General features: G+C 38.2%; 1 protein-coding gene across 1 annotated transcript; it reads right to left on the minus strand.

Moving 5' to 3' along the window:
* Positions 1-13,238: 13,238 nt before the first annotated feature.
* On the minus strand, positions 13,239-15,580 carry UBQLN2 (ubiquilin 2). Its single transcript, XM_060136954.1, has one exon. The coding sequence runs from the start codon at positions 15,294-15,296 to the stop codon at positions 13,422-13,424; it is 1,875 nt and encodes a 624-aa protein (XP_059992937.1). The 5' UTR covers positions 15,297-15,580; the 3' UTR covers positions 13,239-13,421.
* Between the last annotated feature and the right edge of the window lie 2,170 nt (positions 15,581-17,750).

Consider the following 17,750-nt stretch of genomic DNA (forward strand, 5'->3'; position numbering starts at 1 on the left):
CTACACAACACACTGAACCAACTTTAGCCACTGGGGACAGACACCAAAAACAATGGGAACTACAAACCTGCAGGCTGTAAAAAGGGGACCTCAAACACAGTAAGAAAAGCAAAATGAGAAGAAGAAAAACACACAGCAGATGAAGGAGCAAGGTAAAAACCCACCAGACCTAACAAATGAAGACAAAATAGGCAGCCTACCTAACAAAGAATTCAGAATGATAGTAAAGATGATCCAAAATCTTGGAAGGAGAATAGAGAAATGCAAGAAACATTTAACAAGCACCTAGAAGAACTAAAGTGGAAACAAGCAACGATGAACAACATGATAAATGAAATTAAAAATACTCTAGAAGGGATCAATAGCAGAATAACTGAGGCAGAAGAACGGATAAGTGACCTGGAAGATAAAATAGTGGAAATAACTACTGCAGAGAAAAATAAAGAAAAAAAGAATGAAAAGGACTGAGGACAGTCTCAGAGACCTCTGGGACAACACTAAACACACAAACATTCGAATTATAGGGGTCCCAGAAGTAGAAGATGGAAAGAAAAGGACTGATAAAATATTTTAAGAGATAATAGTTGAAAACTTCCCTAATATGGGAAAGAAAATAGTTAAGTCCAGGAAGCACAGAGAGTCCCATACAGGATAAATCCAAGAAGAAACACGCCAAGACACATATTAATCAAACTGTCAAAAATTAAATACAAAGAAAACATATTAAAAGCAGCAAGGGAAAAACAACAAATAACACACAAGGGAATCCCCATAAGGTTAACAGCTGATCTTTCAGCAGAAACTCTGCAAGCCAGAAGGGAGTGGCAGGACATATTTAAAGTGATGAAGGAGAAAAACCTACAAACAAGATTACTCTACCCAGCAAGGACCCCATTCACATTTGATGGAGAAATTAAAACCTTTACACACAAGCAAAAATTAAGAGAATTCAGCACCAACAAACCATCTGTAAAACAAATGCTAAAGGAACTTCTCTAGGTAAGAAACAAAAGAGAAGGAAAAGACCTACAATAACAAACCCCCAAAAATTAAGAAAATGGGAATAGGAGCATACATATTGATAATTACCTCAAATGTAAATGGATTAAATGCTCCCACCAAAAGACATAGACTGGCAGAAGGGATACAAAAGAAGACCCATATATATGCTGTCTACAAGAGACCCACTTCAGACCTAGGGACACATACAGACTGAAAGTAAGGGGATGGAAAAAGATATTCCATGCAAATGGAAATCAAAAGAAAGCCTGAGTAGCAATTCCCTTATCAGACAAAATAGACTTTAAAATAAAGACTATTATTACAAGAGAGAAAGAAGGACACTACATAATGATCAAGGGATCAATCGAAGAAGAATATATAACAATTGTAAACATTTATGCACCGAACCTAGGAGCACCTCAATACATAATGCAAATACTAACAGCCATAAAAGGGAATATCGACAGTAACACAATCATAGTAGGGAACTTTAACACCCCACTTTCACCAATGGACAGATCATCCAAAATGAAAATAAATGAAAATAAATAAGAAAACACAAGCTTTAAATGATACATTAAACAAGATAGACTTAATTGATATTTACAGGACAATCCATCCAAAAAAAACAGAGTAAACATTTTTATCAAGTGCTCATGGAATGTACTCCAGGATAGATCATATCTTGGGTCAGAAATCAAGCCTTGGTAAATTTAAGAAAATTGAAATTGTATCAAGTATCTTTTCCAAACACAACGCTATGAGACTAGATATCAATTACAGGAAAAGATCTGTAAAAAATACAAACACATGGAGGTTAAACAATACACTATTTATTGACGAAGTGATGACTCATGAAATCAAAGAGGAAATCAACAAATACCTAGAAACAAATGACAATGAAAACCAGACAAATATGTCACAAAGAAAGAAAACCACAGGCCAACATCACTGATGAATATAGATGCAAAACTCCTCAACAAAATATTAGCAAACAGAATCCAACAGCACATTAAAAGGATCATACACCATGATCAAGTGGGGTTTATTCCAGGAATGCAAGGATTCTTCAATATACGCAAATTATTTAATGTGATACACCATATTAACAAAATGAAGGACAAAAACCATATGATCATCTCAATAGATGCAGAAAAATCTTTCATCAAAATTCAACACTCATTTATGATAAAAACCCTGCAGAAAGTAGGCATAGAGGGAACATTCATCAACATAATAAAGGTCATATATGAGAAAACCACAGCCAATATCATTGTCAATGGTGAAAAACTGAAACCATTTCCCCTAAGATCAGGAACAAGACAAGGTTGCCCACTCTCACTACTATTATTCCACATGGTTTTTGAAGGTTTAGGCACAGCAATCAGAGAAGAAAAAGAAATAAAAGGAATCCAAATCGGAAAAGAAGAAGTAAAGCTGTCACTGTTTGCAGATGACAAGATAATATACATAGAGAATCCCAAAGATGCTACCAGAAAACTACTAGAGCTAATCAATGAATTCGGTAAAGTAGCAGGATACAAAATTAATGCACAGAAATCTCTGGCATTCCTATACATTAATAATGAAAAATCTGAGAGTGAAATTAAGAAAACACTCACATTTACCACTGCAACCGAAAGAATAAAATATCTAGGAATAAACCTACCTAAGGAGACAAAAGACCTATATGCAGAAAATTATGACACTGGTCAACGAAATTAAAAATGATACAAATAGATGGAGAGATATACCGTGTTCTTGGATTGGAAGAATCAATATTATGAAAATGAATCTACTACCCAAAGCAATCTACAGATTCAATGCAATCCCTATCAAACTACCACTGGCAGTTTTCACTGAAGTAGAACAAAAAATTTCACAATTTGTATGGAAACACAAAAGACCCCGAATAGCCAAAGCAATCTTGAGAACGAAAAATGGAGCTGGAAGAATCAGGCTTCCTGACTTCAGTCTATACTACAAAGCTACAGCAATCAAGACATTATGGTATTGGCACAAAAACAGAAATATAGATCAATGGAACAGGATAGAAAGCCCAGAGATAAACACACGCACATATGGTCACCTTATCTTTGATAAAGGAGGCATGAATATACAGTGGAGAAGGACAGCCTCCTCAATAAGTTCTGTTGGGAAAATTGGACAGGTACATGTAAAAATATTAAATTAGAACACTCCCTAACACCATATACAAAAATAAACTCAAAATGGATTAAAGACCTAAAGGTAAGGCCAGACACCATAAAACTCTTAGAGGAAAACATAGGCAGAATACTCTATGACATGAATCACAGCAGGATCCTTTTTGACCCACCTCTTAGAGAAATAGAAATAAAAACAAAAATAAACAAATGGGACCTAATGAAACTTAAATGCTTTTGCACAGCAAAGGAAACCATAAACAAGACCAAAAGACAACCCTCAGAATGGGAGAAAATATTTGCCAATAAAGCAACTGACAAAGGATTAAACTCCAAAATTTACAAGCAGCTCATGCAGCTCAACAACAAAAAAACAAACAACCCAATTCAAAAATGGGCAGATGACCTAAATAGACATTTCTCCAAAGAAGATAAACAGACTGCCAACAAACACATGAAAGAATCCTCAACATCATTAATCGTTAGGGAAATGCAAATCAAAACTACAATGAGATATCATCTCACACCTGTCAGAATGGCCATCATCAAAAAATCTAGAAACAATAAATGCTGGAGAGGTTGTGGAGAAAAGGGAACACTCTTGCATGGCTGGTGGGAATGCAAACTGAACCCCCACTATGGAGAACAGTATGGAGGTTCCTTAAAAAACTAAAAATAGAATTACCATACAACACAGCAATTTCACTACTGGGCATATACCCTGAGAAAAACATAATTCAAAAAGAGTCATGTATCAAAATGTTCATTGCAGCTCTATTTACAATAGCCAGGAGATGGAATCAAACTAAGTGTCCATCAACAGATGAATGGAAAAAGAAGATGTGGCACATATATACAATGTAATGTTACTCAGCCATAAAAAGAAACGAAATTGAGTTATTTGTAGTGAGGTAGATGGACCTATAGCCTGTCATACAGAGTGAAGTAAGTCAGAAAGAGAAAAACAAATACCATATGCTAACACATATATATGGAATGTAGGAAAAAAAAAAGTCATGAAGATCCTAGAGGTAAGACCGGAATAAAGACACAGACCTACTAGAGAATGGACTTGAAGATATGGAGAGGGGGAAGGGTAAGCTGTGACAACGTGAGAGAGTGGCATGGACATATATACACTACCAAACATAAAATAAGATAGGTGGTGGGAAGCAGCCACATAGTACAGGGAGATCAGCTCGGTGCTTTGTGACCACCTAGAGGGGTGGTATAGGGAGGGTGGCAGGGAGGGAGATGCAAGAGATATGGGAACATATGTATATGTATAACTGATTCACTTTCTTATGAAGCAGAAACTAACACACCATTGTAATGCAATTATACTCCAATAAAGATGTTAAAAAAAAAAGATAGTATGGTACTGCCACAAAAACAGAATAGATCAATGGAACAGGATAGAAAGCCCAGAGAAAAACCCACGCACATATGGTCACCTTACCTTTGATAAAAAAGGCAAAAATATACAATGGAGAAAAGACAGCCTCTTCAATAAGTTGTGCTGGGAGAACTGGATAGCTACATGTAAAAGAATGAAATTAGAACACTCCCTAACACAATGCAGAAAAATAAACTCAAAATGGATTAAAGACCTCAAATTAAGGCCAGACACTATAAAACTCTTAGAGGAAAACATAGGAAGAACACTGTATGACACAAATTATATCAAGATCCATTTTGACCCACCTCCTAGAGAAATGGAAGTAAAAACAGAAATAAACAAATGGGACCTAATGAAACTTCAAACCTCTTGCACAACAAAGGAAACCATAAACAAGACCAAAACACAAACCTCAGAATGGGAGAAAATATTTTTAAATGAAGCAACTGAGAAAGGATTAATCTCCAAAATTTACAAGCAGCTCATGCAGCTCAATATCAGAAAACAAACAACCCAATCCAAAAATGGGCAGAAGACCTAAATAGAAATTTCTCCAAAGAAGATATACAGAATGCCAACAAACAAATGAAAGGTTGCTTAACATCACTAGTCATTAGGGAAATGCAAATCAAAAGCACAATGAGGTATAACGTCACACTGGTCAGAATGGCCATCGTCAAAAAATCTACAAACAGTAAGTGCTGGAGAGGGTGTGGAGAAAAGGGAACCCTCTTGCACTGTTTGCGGGAATGTAAATTGATACAGCCACTATGGAGAACAGTATGGAGTTTCCTTAAAATCCAAAAATAGAAGTACCATACGACCCAGCAATCCCTCTACTGGGCATATATACCTTGAGAAAACCGTAATTCAAATAGAGTCATGTACCACAATGTTCATTGTAGCTCTATTTACATTAGCCAGGACTTTGAAGCAACCTAGGTGTCCATCGACAGATGAATGGATAAAGAAGATGTGGCACATATATACAATGGAATATTACTCAGCCATAAAAAATGAAATTACATTATTTGTAGTGAGGTGGATGGACTCAGGATCTGTCATACAGAGTGCAGTAAGTCAGAAACAGAAAAACAAATACTGTATGCTAACACATATATATGGAATCTGGAAAAAATATGGTTCTGAGGAACCTAGGGGAAGGTTAGGAATAAAGACACAGACGTAGAGAATGTACTTGAGGACACGTGGAGGTTGAAGGGTAAGCTGGGACGAAGTGAGAGAGAAGCATTGACATATATACACTACTAAATGTGAAATTGATAGCTAGTGGGAAGCACCCACATAGCACAGGGAGATCATCTCGGTGCTTTGTGTCCACCTAGAGGGATGGGATAGGGCGGGTGGGAGGGAGGTGCAAGAGGGAGGAGATATGAGGATATATGTATACATATACCTGATTCACTTTGTTATACAGCAGAAACTAACACATCAATGTTAAGCAATTATACTCCAATAAAGATATTAAAAAAATAAAAATAAGTCAAACTGCCTAAAGCCATCTAGATATACGAATACATCCAAAAATGGAAGCAGGGGTTTGAGTAAAGCAAGAAAGCCAAGACAATTTTCCTATAGCCTCTGGTCACATAATATGTGGTTAATCCAGGTGAAGGCTCATGGAGAAGGCAAACATCTACATGGGGAATATATCAGGGTAGTTCATTAGTATAAGTGTATGTGGAGGGGACCTATATTTAGCTGTCAAAACAAAGTCTTACACATACACACACATTTGAGGTTCGATTTACATTCCTCAATTAAGGAAACTAATATGTTTCAGCCTGTACCCAGTACCAAGATGCTCTTTTCCAAACCCTTTGGAGTCCTAGGGTAACTTATAAGGAATACAAAGCATAATGACTCAAAAATATTAAGGTCATTTATTTGATGTAATGAAACCCAAGGTATCATGTAAAGCACAGTACTAACTTTTTTGTTGCTCCAAAAGGATCACCCTAAGTAAAGAATTATGTACGGAATTTTATATATATATATATATATATATATATATATATATATATACATATATACATACATGTATATATTGGGTCAGCCAAAAAGTTTGTTCAGGTTTTCCATTAGATGTTATATATATATATATATATATGGACATTCACACACACACATACACACATACACACACACTCACACACACTGCTATATCCTTACATCTTACATACCACTCTTAGTTTCAGCTTCCTCACATCACCATGGTGAATGCCAGGGGGAGGAGAATATTATCAAGAGAAAAAGGAGGTCAGAATAGCACTGTAACCTTCATTCTCAAACTAGAGTCCTTTGACCTCAGGCATCTGCTCCTATTTCCTCCTCCCAAGCTCTCAGCACTTTCTGACATTCAGTTTAAGATCTTGTTTGAGTCCTTTTCCCATGTGTAGGATCATGAAATAAAACAATGAGTTTATCTAGACGTTATGTCAACAAAGGTGGCAGTCTACTTCTGATTTGCTATTTATTAAGGTAAGAAATGCAGAAGTTTGTAACATGTCTTCATTCTGGAACAACCTTGACCCCAGCCCTTGAAACTTCAGTGAGAAGCTGAAAAGTCCATTTGGGAGAATATTAGTTTTGGAAGGAATCTTGAAGGTCTTCTAATTCATTCTTGAATATTTCTGTCTAATGGGCTTCCGTTTAAACAGCTCCAGTGACAAGGGTATCTTCAATTTATTGCTATAAAGTTCCTAAGAGTAAGCCAAAATTCTGACTTCTTGTAAAATTTAAATTGATTTGCCCTCTGAAACTACCCAAGTAAATGTTATGCCTCTTCTATCTGACAAGGCCCTCAATTATTTAAAAAAAAAAAAACCACAACACCCAGTCTTTAGACTAAAACATTCTTGTTCCTTTTAATAATTGTTCTGTGTCTATTTGTAAATGAGTTACCATCTTGGTCACTTTCCAGGTTGTCTGTGTCCATCTTAATTGTGGTGCTCTGAAATGATCCAAATCTCTCAACATAAATGATCAAGAAAAGAAAAAAACATTATGAAGGACTTCTCTGTGCTGGACACCATGCCTCTATTAATAGAGCCTAAGACTTCATTACACCCATGTGCACTATAATCTCACATGGTGGGCTCATGTTAAACTTATAGTAAATTAAAATCACTGAGTCTTTTTCACAAATGCTATTTTTAAGCCACATAACCCCTTTCCTTTAGTAACTGAATTTTTGATATAAGACTTTACATTTTATCCTATTCAATTTAATCCTGCTAGATTTGGCTATAGATTTTCTTCGATCTACTAAGGACTTTTGGATCTTGTTAGTGACATCCAGTGCATTTATTCTGCCTTCTAATGCTATACTATTTGTCATGGGATGGGCAAGCTATTTTATATTTTCATACTAGTTACTGAAAAATAATTTCAATGAGACAGAACTGAGGTTAGAAACCACTTGTTTATATTGACACATCATTTGACACTGTCAATTCAACTTACTAACCCATCTACTGGCCTGTTATTATCTAGCTCATGTTACTCCAATTTTATTCTTAAGGGCATTTTGAGAAACTGCCAAATACCATGGTGAGGTACACAATGTTTATTGCCTTCTGAGGTCTCTGGGAGGCAGCTCAACAAAATGCAGGCATCCTCCAGAGCAGCTGAAGCACAAGTGGCCCATGTGATTGCCAATTTGGAGGCATACCGTATGTATTAGGACACTGTGGACAGATGTACTGAAGGACAGTTTCAAATATTCGCCATAACTCAAAAGTCAGAAAGCCAAACCACCAAACTGCAGTTTTGATTATGACAAAGCTGATTCTCACATATGCATTTTTATGGGAGCTGCACCAGTGTGAAAAGCAGCAGAGATGCATTCATTTAACAACAGCTAATGTATCTCCACAACAACACCCAGGAGGCAAGTTACTACATAATTTATTATAAAAATCTCTATTATAAATAGACCAGTATAGTTTAATAGATTCAGGGGAAAGCAGAAGAATGAACTGGTTAAGCACACACTCTGGAATCTCAGAATTGGGTTCAAATTTTGACTCTGTCACTTAATAGCAGTGTGACCCCAGAAAATTAAACTGTTAGTTTATTTCCTTATCTGTAAACTGGGGAAGATAATAGTAGTACTACCATATAGGGTTGCTATGAAAATTGAACATAACCATGAATACATTAGCTATTATTATCATCCCAATCTAACAGAAACAATATTGTGAAATCCAAGCTAGAGCTGAGTAATCATGTCTTTTTTCTTTCATGCTCATCAACTATTATTTTAATAATAAATTAAAGCATCTTTCCTGAAATTACCTTAAATTTGCTAATCTACACATTGGGCTAAGAAGTTCTGAAGTTGAATTTTGATAGTACTTAGGGAACCCAAATCTGTGTTTAGATACCTCAGTACAGCTGAAGCTAGCTAGCCATATGCTTCAATACATATCCATTTGATGAATAATGTTGCCTATGTATGTCAGGACAAACAATTCCTTATTTGAGAGTGGCTTACCCAACCTTTGGAGTTTGCTGGTTTAGAATACCTTTTGCCAATGGTGCTTACCCATTATCAAAATGTCTAAAGCCTTGGTAAGAATGTACACCACCTGATGAAGTTGTTCTTTGGGTGGCTTCAGTCTGGTATCTGAAATCATAATCCAAATCATTTTTCTCCTTTCTAGTTTTAGAAAATTGTTTTTCCCCTAAGTTTCCTAACAGACTTCTGGGAAGATGGTAGCATTGGAAAAGGTCCCCAATTTTTGTCCTTCCTCCTACAAATCAATAGAAATGACCACAGGGAAACAAAAATTGAGCAAAACCTGTACAAACAATGAGGGCATTAGAATTGTCAAGGAATTTCTGTAAGACATGATGCTGATGGGGCCATACTGAAAGATATCACCAATCTTAAGTTCTGTGATATATTGACAAATCAAGAAAATCCTGGCAGAAAAGCACTAATACCATCTAGCTTAAAGGAGCAAGGACTGAAGGTGGGAGCAGGCAGTGAAAAAGACTGGGATGAGAACCTCTCATAAATTGAGGTAAGCCTGAGTAACATTCTTCATCTAAGCCTCCCAATACATTTTTTAAATAAAATAATACAAATTGGAAATATCGAAATTGCCACATAGTTTTAAAAGTTTACATTTACTAAATTAAGCTGTATTATGAACATTTTCAACCAGCTCAGTCTAGCTGTATGGCTGGAGTAATCAATTCATTTGAGAATAATGTTAAAATTCTGAATTTGAGTTTTGTGAACATGAAACACAGGCCAAAGGTCTCTCCTGATACCTTAACCCAAATCCCTGGGCTAGGCCCTGACAGGAATTACTCCATTTGTTGCTATTTTGACATTGCACATCAACAGACTTTGGAGCAGGCTGCTCCTTCTCAGAAGGCAAGCTCAGTGTCTCTGACCATGGTCTCAATAAACATGATGGTCTCAACCTGATATGAGTCCTCATTAATAAACCAGGAGGACTTATTTCAATGTTTTATATCCAACCCACTCACACACTGGCCACACACAAGTGGCGAGTATAATATGATATCACATACCTGAAGTAGAGGCCAAAAGAGCAAATGAAGAAAGCCAACTTGAGGTGAACATCTCCTGCTGGGATTGCCCCTGGCCCTAGCTCCCTCCCCACTACCTCATCCTGCTGGCTCACAGAACCAGTAATATAAACTTACACCATCTAGCCATCTAGTGTAAGCTTAGAGAGGGGACGACAACCAAGTAAACAGTGAAAGCATAAAAGAATTACCCCACTCTTATTGGAGGGAGAAAGATAGCAGGTTAGGATATGCCCTTCTTATTCAACGATGAATAAATGGATAAATTGTGAATTAACAGTAGATAAAACCCAAAACAAAAACAGAGCCTATGAAAAGAACTTGCAAGATAATAAGAGGAAATTATATCATGTAAGAGATGAACAGTTTTAAATTTTTTTAAAAGGGTAAATAAAGTTATAAACAAAAATTAATTAACTGGAAAGCAAAAATACAACCAAAAAATAGAATTAATAAATTAAAGACTTGGACCTTTTCAGGGAGAAAACAAAATGTATTAAAAGGTAGAGAAACATTTGGCAAGGGTAATTAAGGAATTCTCTGTTCCTTGAATGCCTGAAAGAAATTTACCTGTTAAATTGTCTGAGCCAGGCCTCAGAAAACATCCAGTTTTTCCTATAGCTATTGATTTCTTGCTATTTTCTATGTTACTGGCTAATTTTTATATTGATTGCCTATAAAATCCTTCATGTCATAAAAATTCTTAATTATGGCAGACTTTGCTACTGTAATTATTGTGAACACCCAAGCATCATACAGCAGTGAAATAATAAATCACCATTTCCTAACTTGATGTTCTGAGGAACATTGATATGCCAAATGTTATTAGGGTGTTTAAAGGGAAAAAAGTTGTTCTTTACTCAAATAAGTTTAGGAAATGCTGAGTTAGATAAGATTAAATAGTTTTTAATCGTTTAAAGAACATACTCCTTTAAACAACATAATACTAGTCAAAATTTACTGCCTAATGACTCTCCAAGAGGGGCTATAGTATACAGCATTTTGCAAACTTATTTGACCATCTCCCAGAGGAATGGTCTTTCAAAAATGCAATTTAGAATTGCTGCAGCAAACATAGTCTGGTTAAAATGAGAAACAAGACAAGAATGCCATTGCCACTTTTCCTCTTTAGCACTATTCTGGAATTGTTTAACCCATGCCATCAGAACTATGTTATAAATTTTGAAAATAACCTATCATTATAACTTATCATTGATATGATTGCTTACCAGGAAAAACTCAAAAGGATCAACTGAATGTCTCTGAATTTAATAGATTCCAATAAACTGCCAACTTAAAATTAATCTATGAAAATACATTCTTCCCCTATATAGCAAAAATGACCACACAGGTAACACAGTGAATAAGAGCTCACAATTGCAGTATTGTTTCCCATATATCTGTATTACCTAGGAATACATTTATTACAAATTATACAGGACTTAAATAAATAAAACTCTCTTGAAGGATGTAAAAGCTTTTTAAAAATGAGGCAATATATCATGTTTCTGGAAAGCACTGTAATTCTCACTATCGTATCAATTTAAGACAATTCTAATCAAATTCCCAATTTATTTTTTTGGGGGGGAGGGAAGTCTAATAACTGTAAAGTTCATCTGGTAAAATCAACACGTCAGAATCATTAGAAAATTGTGAAAAATAAAAAAGATCAAAAGGAGGACTTACCCTAAGAGATATGAAGTCATTTCTAACTCAATAACTACAGGCTGGTGTACTGGGGCTACAATGTTCAGTGGTACTAAAGAGAATTCAAACACAGAATAAAGTATATATATGTATGACATTTCAAATGGAGGGGGGCATGAGGACAATGAGATAAAAACCGGGTAACAACTGTCTACCCTTCGGGGGGGAAAAAAAGTTAAAATACCTAAATCTATACATCAAAATAATTCCAGACAGGGCAAAGGAACTTTTTTTCAAAAACAAAACCATCAAAATTAGAGAAATACAGGATAAGATTTATATAATCTTGGGGTTGGCAATCCTTCTAAACATGATCCTAGGGCCAGAAGGCAAAAAGGAAAAGATTTATCCATTTTAAATTTTTTTATTTTTTTAGTCATTTTTAATGCATTTTTCCCTGTGCACAAGAGAAATAACTGATAGAGTCAAAAGATACAGTTTCCTTTATACACAGCAGTTAAAAGTAATGCAAACGTCACATGACATTTTCAGTGAAAGTTACATTTCCAATTACAAATCAAAATGCGTATTAGGGTCTCTTTATGGGAGAAGCTGAGAAGGAAGTCTTAAAAAAAGCACTTTCCTGGCATTACTATACTGATCCTTCAGGCTGCACTAAGATTAAGATCATATACAATCAATTTGCAAATGTTGACACAATGTCACACTGTAAGTTTTCTGTACAATTAAATGTATACGTAGAGATACCAGGATAAACATTTCTACTATATTTTAACTGAACTTGCCTAGCCAACATTTCCACTGAGAAGTTTATCAAAGATGCTGTAAGATTCTACAAAATTGTGAGATATACCGAGCTCCAGAAATATTTCTTATATCCTTTCTCATTTTGGTTATACATATTCTGCTCAGAGATTCTGTTGTAATATTTCTAGATGTACAGTTCCAATTGTGCTTACTGTACTGTGTATAAATATAGCAAAAAAGATCAAATGGTATAAATCTTACAGCATTTTGCTAGCAAAAATACATGCCAAAGTCACAATAAGCAATATTGTACCACAAATTAGAGCTTCAATTAATTTATGTTTTTAATATTTTCATTCTACATTTAATTACTATCATAGGATAATGTTTAAAATGCAAATAAATTGGACATCTGTAGGACAAAACTTGTTCACCCAACTGTAAAGGTTGATACCTGTTTCCAAAAATCACAATAAAAGCAGAAGTGTTTGCATGCAACACCTTTGAGTGAAATGGCATTGATTCCCACCATTCAAAACAGAGAAGGAAGGAAGGAAGGAAGGGAGGGAGGGAGGGAGGGAGGGAGGAGGGGAGGGAGGAGGGGAGGGAGGAGGGGAGGGAGGGAGGGAGGAGGGGAGGGACGGAGGGAGGAGGGAAGGGAGGGAGGGAGGAGGGAAGGGAGGGAGGAAACAAAGAGGGAGGAAAGGACTCCACCTTAAAATGCATATTAAATTTATAACTAGACAGATTTAAAAGAATCAAAGTGAAAGTAAAGTACAATTATGTGTGTTTAAAGATTTAAGAGCCATTATCAAAAATAAGATACATTTTTTCAAGGTACAGAAATGTAATTATGATGGCTGGGAACCCAGCAGCCTCTCAATGGCTGCATTGATGTCGCCTCCTGTTGCTATTAGAGCCTGCAAGTTTGCTTCCCGGTTTAAGAACCCCATTGCGTTGAGCTGTTCCAGTTGTTGTTGAAATCTGACTTCTGGATTCGGCAGCTGCGGAGGATTTGCTCCAGCCAGAGCCTGCACCATTTGCTGAATGAACTGCTGGTTGGGTCCAGATTCCGATGCTGGGCTCGTAGTTTCACTGGGTGCAGAGCTAGATACAGGGGGCCCAGGGGGGGCGCCTGAGCCAGTGGAGCCAGGGGGACCTGCAGGGCCAGTGGGTCCTATGGGTCCAATGGGGCCTATGGGAGTAAACGGGACTATGGGGCCAATGGGGCCTATGGGTGTGACTGGGCCTACAGGGCCTATAGCTGTTCCCAGCACCCCCACCCCCACACCTGGAGTGAAGCTTGGAATGAGGCCAGGTGCTTCAGTGGCTAATGTCTGTAGCCCCTGCTGGATCTGCATTAAAGCCTGCATTGCTCTTGGGTTTGACATGGCTGAGAGTGTGTCTGGATTCTGCATCTGCTGCAGGAAAGCAGGGAGCTGTGGACGCATCTGCTCCTGCAGCTGAGGATTTGCAGTAAACACAGGGCTATTCAGCATCATCTGTGCAGCCAAATCTGGATTCTGGGTCAGCGACTGCATCATGCTTCTCATATAGGGTGCAGACAGCATATTCTGGATCAGCTGGGGGTTTTCAGTTATCTGTTGCAGCAAGCTCTGCATTCCTGGGGTGCTGAAGATGCTGGCAACATAATTAGCTGCAGCCACTGTGTTCCCCGTAGCACTGCTAGAGCTAGTGCCAGATCCACTGCCACTGCTCGTTGTTGTGCTGGTGGTCGCAGAACTCTGGGTAGCCGGTGGTGGCGCCCACGGATTGGGTAGTGGATCGCGATTTTCTGTGCGGGAAGGCTGCGTACCTTCCCCAGAGGAGGAACTGCTCCCCACCGAGGCAAACGGATTACCCCCAAACTGCTCTTGTGCGGCATTTAGCATGGGTTCTTGAATGTCAGTGTACATGCGCCGTAAAGCATTGTAGCCACCTGGGATGCTTTCAAGATTGCTGAGAGCCAGGTCTTGATTTCTCATCATTTCTTGCATCATAGCTGGATTCCTGGCGATTTCGAGGGTCTGCCTCATTATATCTGGGTTGTTGAGCAGGTGACTGATTTCTGGGTTTCTCTGAATCAATTGTTGCATCTGTGGATTGGCCATAATGAGCTGCCTCATCAGATCAGGATTCGAAAGCATGCTCTGAACAAAGGGATTTTCCATGATTTGGATCATCATCTCAGGGCTGGACAGGAGCTGCTGCTGCATCTGGTTCTGGAGCTCAGAGAAGTTGGTCGAGCTCAAGCCCAGGCTGCTAAGGCCTGCAAGTCCTCCCAGGCTCCCCAACCCAAACGGGTTGCTATTTGTGGAAATAGGTGTGGAGTTACTCCTGGGAGTCGACGCGGTGGTAGTATTAGTTCCCGCGGCATTACTAGGCTGGGTGGACTGGCCCTGAGGTCGGTTCTGGCTTTTGATGACAAGATGAACAGTCAGTCCATCATGGATGCCATGCTGAATCAAGGTATCTTGATCTTTTAAGATTTTTCCGGCAAAAATCAGCACTAGCTGATCCGTTTGGGATTTGAAGCGTTTCGAAATCGCTTCCTTAAACTGCTGGACTGAGCTGTTCTCGGGCACTGCGAACTCCTCTTTCTCTTTGGGGGTCTTCACAGTGACTTTGATAATTTTGGGCTCCGCCGGGGCAGAGGCAGGGCTTTGGGCCGCAGCAGAGCCGCGGGAGGGGCGCGGGGGGCCGCTGCTCTCGCCGTTCTCAGCCATGGCGGCCGCAGTGACGCAGGCAGACAGGGAAGGCGCGGGCGGGCGGGCGGGCGAGAGAGAGAGCGAGGGAAGAAGGAAGGAAGGAGGCACCGCCGCAGCAGGCTGGGCCGGGCTGGGCGGGGAGCGCGGAGCACGGTACCTCTGTGTTGAAGACTGCGGATCCCTGGTCCTCCGGTGGAGAGAGGGCTCCGAGTAGGCCGCGGGCCGAGGTCTCGCCGCTCAGGTCTCTGGGCCGCCGCCGCCGCCGTGTGATCCCACCGCGCGGTCTCCCAGCAGCTCGCGCAGCTGCTCCGCCCGCTCCTCCCCGCCCCTTCCCTTCCCCCAGTTCCGCGCTCGCCTCCCCGCCCCCCTCTGCTGACGCGGCGCCAGGCCCAGGATGATAGAGTCGACTCGGTCAAAATTAAAAACTTATGTACCGAAAAAAAAAAAAAAGATGAGGGAGAGAGAGAGAAACAGAGAGAAAGAAACAAAGGGACAACAGGAGACAAGAGAAAAGAGAGGGAAGGAAGGAGGAAGAGAGGAAAGGGAGCCAGCTTCTATAAAGGACATTAAAGACTAATGGAGAATATATATATATTCCATCAGGCAGTGAAGTGAAAAGATGAAAGCCTGAATCAAACCGACCCGAAGTAAAAGATCAAAAATGAGAACCAAAGAACTCTGACAAAGCAAAAAGGAAAAGATGAACACCCCCCTTGGGGGAAGGGAAGAGGACTAGGCAAGAGCCTGCATTTTACAAAAGAAGTGCAAATGGCCAATGGGCATATAAAAGGATGATTAAGCTCACGAGTAATCAAAGAATTTCAAATTAAAACAATGAGATTCTTCTTCTGTCTTATATTGGCAAAGATGAAAAATAATAATAAACCTTATCATTGAGAGAGCTGAGAAAATGAACTGTCATGCCAATTGAAGTGTAAGTTGTTATCTTAAGGCAATTTTAACATTTTAAATATTTCCACCTTTATTTGGAAATGCCTCATTTAGAGACCTTACCTATGAAAATAATTGGATAAGGACACAAAAATACATATGTATAAAATGTACATGCACTGCAGCATTTAAAAAATTATTTTAAAAGATAATCAGTGTCTCTTTACACAGGATTGGTCAGATATATTATGATATTACCATACAAAAAATAATATTCACTGTTTAAGAAACAGGTAGTTAATTTGTATGATAAAAAGTGTACATGAAATAAATGGTAGTTACAGGGAAATTACAGAGTATTTTCAGTTTTATATATTTCCGTACAGTTAGAAATTATACAATCACGTTTCAATACCAAAAAATACAGTAAGTATATTTTTATGTTAAAACTATATTTTATAAACAGTTTGTATGTGTAAACTGTCCTTAAAGACAATGTATGTGTATGTATAAAAAGAAACCTGGAACACTATACACAAGTATGTTAATGGTGGTTAGTACTTCGTGCTAAAATTATGAATAACTGTTCCTTTTTTTTTTTTTTTGCTGAATTGGGTCTTCGTTGCTGCACAAGGGCTTTCTCTAGTTGTGGCGAGCGGGGGCTACTCTTCGTTGTGGTGCACGGGCTTCTCATTGCAGTGGCTTCTCTTGTTGTGAAGCACAGGCTCTAGGCACACAGGCTTCAGTAGTTGTGGCACGCAGCTCAGTAGTTGTGGCATGCAGGCTCTAGAGCGCAGGCTCAGTAGTTGTGGCACAGGGCTTAGTTGCTCCTCAGCACATGGAATCTTCCCAGACCAGGGATCGAACCCATGTCCCCTGCATTGGCAGGCAGATTCTTAACCACTGTGCCAACAGGAAAGTCCCTTGTTCCTTTTTTTTAAGATAAAATTAAAAATTTTCTGATGGCTTTTATAAGTATGCACTGCGTTTACAATTTTTAAAAATGAGAAGATATTTTGGTGAGAAATTATAGGTAGAAATTGACAGGCACACAATAGTAGTGGCAGCTATTAACACATGTATCTAATTTAGTTACAGATTAAGTAGGAGAAATAAAGATCTAGCCCTTGAATAATAGAATAAATTTCAAATTTATGTATAAATTTCTAATTCTGGTTTATACCATGCATAAAAGTACCTTTTCCCCCTAGTATCCAGCCAACATTTAATAACATTTAGGCCACAAATGCTTTAGTAAATTTCAAGATAAGAAAAAAATATAGGTATATGATGTCTCTCAATAGGGGGATGGATTAATAGAGTGTGATTAATGTGATTATTAGAATACAGAAGATAAAAGGAATGAACTATATCTAAATATATTTATATATATAGATCTCAAAAACCTAATTAATTAGCAAAACACTCTATGGTGTTTATAGATGCATTCATATGTATGTGAAGCTATTGAAAATATACTAGAATGATTCATAGCAAATTTGCACCCATGAGGAAGAGGAAATGAAATAGGACAGAGGACAGTAATTAAAAGGAAATTTAATTAAATCTCTAAAAATATAT

The sequence above is a fragment of the Lagenorhynchus albirostris genome, chromosome X (genome assembly GCF_949774975.1).
Source record: "Lagenorhynchus albirostris chromosome X, mLagAlb1.1, whole genome shotgun sequence".
NCBI classification, from domain to species: Eukaryota; Metazoa; Chordata; class Mammalia; order Artiodactyla; family Delphinidae; genus Lagenorhynchus; species Lagenorhynchus albirostris.

Bases quoted from the DNA above. Each gene is read 5' to 3' on its own strand.
- UBQLN2 (XM_060136954.1), bottom strand. From the start codon at position 15,296: ATGGCTGAGAACGGCGAGAGCAGCGGCCCCCCGCGCCCCTCCCGCGGC.